Genomic DNA, 6172 nt, shown 5'->3' with positions numbered 1-6172 from the left:
CCTCAGGGTTGGCACCGGGGTGGGGCGGACCCCGCCTGGCCCGGCGGTGCGTCCCCGGGCACCCCGGGGCGCAGAGCCCGGGGCTGCCCCGCTTTGCGCAGCCGGGTCCTGGGGACCCCCCTGTCACCGCCGGAGCCGCCCGCCCCGACCCCCGCCGCAGCCCCCCGCGGAGCCCCGGCGTGCGCGGCCGCCCCGGCCGAGTTGCAGCCCCCGCCTCCCCGCTCGGGGTCGGCGGCTCGGCCCGGGGGTCCCGGCCCGGGGGAGGGCGGGCGGGGGCCGGGCCGAGGGGAGGAGGGGGACGGGCGGGGGCGGGGGGTCCCGGGGCGGCGCGGCGTGGGAGCCGGCGGGGTCTCGCGTGGCAGGGCCGGGGCGGCGGGCGGTGCCGGTCCCGGCACGCTCCCGCCGGGCTGATAAGATAAAAGCGTGCCAAGAGGTGGGTGCGGGCGGGGGGGCGCACACGCCGCCCGGTCGGGAAATCCCCATTGTCTGCCGGCCCTATATATATAGGGGCTTAACGGCAGTCGTGTGCCGGCCGCGCAACCTTTCCTGCCCGCACTCGAGGGATCAGCGGGGAGGGGGGAGCGGCGGGGGGCGCGGAGCCAGAGCCGCTCTCCTGCCCCGCAGCCTCGCCGGGGCTCAGCGGGCACAGCCGCGGGGGAGAGGGCTCCCCCGGGCCGGCCGCAGCGCCGCTCCCCGCCGGCTAAGGCGGGCTTGGCTTTGCAGGATGGCCCCGCAGAGCGACCGCTCGCCGGGCGAAGGGCAGCCCTATTTCGGCGGCGCCGAGGACGTCCCCTCCGCAGCCGGCGGCGGCTCCGCGGGCAGCCGGGGCGCCTCGCCGTGCCGCACCGCCCTGGCCCCGCGGGAGGCGGCGGCCCGCAGGAAGGGGAAGGCGCGGCGGGGCCGTGGCAAGGCGCGGAGCGAGGGGCTGCTCAGCAAGCAGAAGAGGAGCCGGCGGATGAAGGCCAACGACCGGGAGAGGAACCGCATGCACCACCTCAACTCCGCCCTGGACGCGCTCCGCAGCGTCCTGCCCACCTTCCCCGACGACGCCAAGCTCACCAAGATCGAGACGCTCCGCTTCGCCCACAACTACATCTGGGCGCTCACCCAGAGCCTCCGCCTGGCCGAACAGGGCCTGCCCGGGCCCCCCCCCCCGCCGCCCCCCCCCCCCGCCGCCGCCGCCGCCGCCGCCACCTCCCCCGGGCCCTGGGACTCGCCCTGCCCCGCCGCCCCGCCGCCCGCCGCCCTGCGCCGCGGCCCCGCCGCCTTCCCCGCCTTCCTCTGAGCTTGCCGCCCGGCTGCTTTCCCCCCGCTTTTGGCCTGCAGACAGCCGGCGGGGCGGAGGGGGTCCCCGCGCTGCGCGCCGGGGGTCGGCGGGCGCCCCGCTCCCCCCGCCCCGTCCCGCTTGGCTGAAGCGCAGCGGGAGCGGGCGGAGAGAAACAAATCACAGTTTTGTACTCGGAAACGGTAAATTATATTAATTTGTCGCTATCGGTATTTATTGATTATATTTCGTAACAAATATATATTTTGTATATAAGAGTCGTTTGGCAGCGGTGGTCCGGCTGTTTGTACCGGGGAGGGGAGCCGCGGCTGTATTTTGGTTTTTTTCCGAAGAAGAAGAGGAGAATAAAGTGTGTCGCGGTCAGACCTGTGCAACACCGTGTGGTTTTTTCTACCGACGGCTCTCCGCGGGTTTCAAAATCCTGCGCAGCCCGCGCCGGGGAGGGCAGCGCCGGCCCTGCGGGGGCTTGCGCGGGTCCCGGGCGGTGTGCCCGCTGCGGGGGCGGTGTGCCCGGTGCCGGGGCGGTGTGCCCGGTGTGGACGCTCCCCTGCGCGGGGAGGAGCGGCGATGGAGAGCGGCGCAGCGGGGTCCAGCGCCTGTGAGCAGGCCGGCGTGTGCCCGTCGGGGCCCACGCACGCATTTAAAGCCGGGCTCTCTCTGCAGAAGCCCTTTCCCGCAGGGCTGCGGCCGGCCCGTTGGTACTCCGTTGGTACTCCGTCCCGCCGCTCTCTCCGCCCTCCCCACGCAGGTGGATTTTCAGCGCCCAGCTCGGCCCTGGGGCTATTTTGGGGATGTCCCCGAGGCACAGCGCTCCAGCTCCCGGGGCGGTGCGGGCCACCGCGGGCAGCGTTGCCCCAGCCCGACCCCATCCTCCCCGGGGGAGGGTTTGGCCGGGGCAGGCGCCGGGGCTCGGGGGGCAGCGGCCGCAGCCGGCCCCAGCAGCCCTGAGAGGGGCGGGGGGAGCGTGAGGCCGGTTCAAAACGCAGGAGGTGGGAAAAAGCAACACGTCCCACGCCACGCCACGCCACGCCACGCCACGCCACGCCACGGCGAGAAGAGAAGCCGCATGAATCCCGCGAACCCTCCCCGGCCCTCTCCTCCCAGAGACTCAATTTGTAGCTGGTAGATTTACGGCCGGGCCGCCTCCCCTCTCCGCGCTGCCCCAGCGGGGCGGCAGTCGTTAGACAAAGCGGCCCGCGAGGCCAAAAGCCCATTGTGATGCTAATTGTTCTCAGCTGAGCCCGTTTGCCCGCGGCAAAGAGACGCTATTGAGGCAATTTGTAGAACAAAAGAAATTTGGTTACTGGAAACAAAGACGCACGCACAAACACCCCCCCTCGCCAACTTCTCCCCCCCCCCCGCACCGCAACAAAAGAGGGGAGAGTGAAAGCTGAGGGGGTGCGGGATGCCGGGGCCCTTGTCCCGCCGCCCCCGCCCTGCCCCGCCGATGGGGAGGGGGGCATCCCCCTCCCTCCCCCCCCCCCTCCGCGCTGCTCCCGCTCCCCGGGAGCCATGTGGGGGTGGGGTGGGGTGGGGGAGACCCACCGGGGTGGGGAGGGGTCAGGGGGCGACGGGGGCGCGGAGCGGGGCGCGGGGCGCGGAGCGGGGCGCGGAGCGTCCCCTGCCCCCGGCCCGCACGGGCGCCGCGGGCTCTGGCCATGGTGCTGAAGGCGGCGGCCGGGCCCGGGCCGGGCCGGGGGCGCGGTGCGGTGTCCCCCGCTCCCCGCCCCGCTGCCTTCCCCCCTGCCGGGGCTCAGCCCCCGGGGTCTGCCCTGGCCGGGGACGGGGTCCCGGGGAATCCCTCCTGGTGCGGACCCCTGCCCGCTGCCTCTCTGCTCGGGACTTGTTGGACTCGGCCCAGGCGCAGGCTGGCTGCGGGGTGGCGTGCGTGCAGGTGGGCGGTGGGCAACATCGCCCAGTCCTGCGGCGAAGGGAGAGGCCGGCTTGGCCCTGGTGCTAACCAGACACTTTGCAGCTCAGAAAGCACACGGAGCTTGGTGGAGTTTGGAGAAGCGGTGGTCTCTTCCTGTGCGCTTGATCCAGCCTCGGTCAATGAACCGTCCCACAGAGAGGAGCTGCAGGTGCCCCATGCGCCCGGGAGAAGGGAGTGAGGGCACCGTGGTGCTGGTGCTGACAAGCAAGGCGAGCAGGTCTCACTTTCTGCTTGAGATTTTTTGGAGATCTGCTCTTTCTGCTGCCTCCTGGGACCCGTTCATCCATGCAAAGCCCCACTGCTTTGCCTATTCATTGCTTTCAGAAGCAATACCCACATTGCTGGAGAAACACAGGCCATGGGGCAAGGTTGAGGACTAGGAAAAGGCAGTGTGTGCCTATCTCTGTGTGTACTGTTATAGTCCTGAACGTGATCTATCTGCGTCGTAGATCAGATAGGCAGAATGAAAGACCTAATAGTATTCCTCCCCCTTCCCCCCTTTCTGGCTGAATTGTGTATTGTTTTCATACTCTAACAGTCTGCAAAGTGCTCCAAGGTCTCCGTGTGTGGCCACAGGCAAAACACTGTGATTATTTGGGTGATAAAATCATTTAATGTTTTCCCTGCTAGTCCAGCTCCACTCTGATATCTCCCTACGGGAGGTATCACCTTGCCCTAGCTATCTGCATGTGCCACAGGACTGAGGAGGAGAACAGCACACTCAGTCTGCAAAAGTAGCATTTTTGCAAAAAATTGCAAAAGGGAGCTCAGAGTCTATATGGGCAAGAAAAGGGGCAAGAAGAGCCCGAGAGCCCTGTGAAGAGCAGGTATTACAAAAGTTCCCAAAGATGTCTATACAGCTGTATTTTTTGGAAAGTGGTCACTTTGGTGGGTTTTACTGCATTGCAGATTCTTTTCTCTGGAGGCTTAGGATGCTTCTGGTCTTCCAGCCTCGGGGCTATATGTTGGGGAGGGGGGGTGCGGGCGGATTTACTACCTCTGGAGAACTAGTGACTTCTTTAGGGGGTTGAATGCATTTTTTTTTTTCTTTGCCTCCACATTATTAGGTTAATCATTGCTTGAACTGGTTGCTATGGTTTTGGCAAACCCATGGAAACTTGATAATGAAGACTGAAAGACTCCTTTTCCATTTATCTTTTCACTATGTTTAGTGCATGATGGTCTCATTTCTCTTGACGGGGCTGTCCCAGCGCCAGTGCCCGGCCTTTATAACCACGGCTGCTGTAATGGCCTCTGGACTTTTTGATGTGGAAGAAACAGGTGGCTGCTGGGACCGCGGCCATTTCAGAGACGCAGGCTTGTGCCCTTGCATACTTGCAGGCGATGGGTTGAAAACAAACTTAGCCTGGGCGCTGCCAGGTTTGGTTGCTGAAATACCACACAAGGCACATTCAACTTTTATTTTTGCAGCCAGGGGAGACCCCCCTTGCTACAAGCTGATGTTTTCATGCCCCCAACACTCAGTTTTAGACTTTTTTCTGTTTAGACAAGAAGATATTTGAAGATGCGATATTTTCCTCTATTACAGAAATAAGGAGGCTTTAAACCTGTCTCCCCCTGAACCTTCCCTCTCCTCCGTAGCTGCATTTTACTGCGGAACTCTAGCTGTAGGGATATTCAGCAAACTCTGGTCATGCCTCCAAAGCAGAGTCTCCTGCAACTGCCCCACCAGTGCTCTGTCCTGCTCAAGGTTAAAATGGGGGATTGAGGATAACAAACAGTTGAAAACAGAGCCTGTAAATTATTTGCATGGCTCAGAGAGGCCAGGCTCATTGCCAGGGCCAGGGAAGGTGAAACACCAGGGTCCTTTCCTTAGTGACAGACTCGTCCCCCTCCTCCTTGCTCATGGCTGGCTCCCTCGTGTCTGAAGGCTGGCGAGAAAATGAAGGTGATTCCCATAATCCCAGGGCAATTCCTTTGACCTCAGGCCTCCACTCTGCGCTCTAAATAGGGCTTTAAGTGAGTCGCCTCCTGCCCTCTCACATTGTCTGCCTCTGACATTGCAGTCAGGTTTCCTGGCAGAGGAGGCAGCCGGGGCTGCAAACCACTGCCTGTCCCCTCCACGCCTCTGGGAATCAGCGGGGGCTTCTGCAAGCAGAGCAGAGCAGACCCTCTTGCCTCTTCCAACGTGCGTCGGGGCACCCCGGTGTTCCCTAGAGGTGCTCCTGCGCTGGGCCGTGGCAGGATGCTTGGCTGCGGCTGCACGCCCGTCCTCCTGCACTGCCCGCACGTTTCGGCGTAGCTGCGCTCGCTGGCAGAGAAAAGGCGAAGAATCGGGATTCTTTCACATGGTCAGCCCTCAAAAGTCTGCCTTTCCCCCCCTCCTCCCAGCTATAATGACAATCCAAAGAGTTCCTGATAGGGTTTTAAAAGATGCTTATTCATTCACCGTCCACCAAGCATGAAAATCCAGCTCATTTGTTCATTTGTTGCCATTCTTCGCCCAAACGACCCCACAGGGGCTGAAGCCTGTTGCCGAAAACTTGTCACTCACACTTTTAACTTCTTTTTGTTGTACTTCTCTTTATTTCATTCTTCTGGGTCTCCACCTCCGCCACCACCCCACCCTCTCCTCCGGTCACAAAGGCAAGTCTGGGAAGCTCTTTAAAGCCGCAGTGCCCCCTTTTAAAAATCAATACAAAAAAAGCAATAGCTGAAAGGAGATCCCAAGTTTGTGTAAGGAAGGGGGACACTCCATCCCGTCTGCGCAGCCCAGACGGGGAGAGCAGGAAGGGGAATGGCACTGGGCATCAGCACCCCCAAGCTGCCTTCAAGCCCTGCCCAGGGTTCATGTGGAGCCCTCGCCAAAAGAGTTGGGCCTTTCTGTGTCAAAGGAAACATAACCTGAGAGTTTAAGAGGCTTTTAAGGAGAGGGCAAAAGCATCAACCAAGCAGTGAGCTCCCTGAGGAGCAGCCACCAGCGTGGCCTCTCT

At 62.9% G+C, this 6172-nt stretch overlaps 1 protein-coding gene across 1 annotated transcript; it reads left to right on the top strand.

The window, feature by feature from the left end:
• Positions 1-724: 724 nt before the first annotated feature.
• On the top strand, positions 725-1285 carry NEUROG3 (neurogenin 3). Its single transcript, XM_087766981.1, has one exon. It carries the CDS (start codon positions 725-727, stop codon positions 1283-1285), a length of 561 nt encoding a protein of 186 aa, XP_087623107.1.
• The last annotated feature ends 4887 nt before the right edge of the window (positions 1286-6172 follow it).

The sequence above is a fragment of the Nipponia nippon genome, unplaced genomic scaffold (assembly GCF_047370975.1).
Source record: "Nipponia nippon isolate SJK-2023a ecotype South Korea unplaced genomic scaffold, ASM4737097v1 scaffold_3, whole genome shotgun sequence".
Classification (NCBI taxonomy): Eukaryota; Metazoa; Chordata; class Aves; order Pelecaniformes; family Threskiornithidae; genus Nipponia; species Nipponia nippon.
The sequence above is the reverse complement of the archived record's forward strand: the minus strand, read 5'-3'. Positions and strand labels throughout refer to the sequence as shown.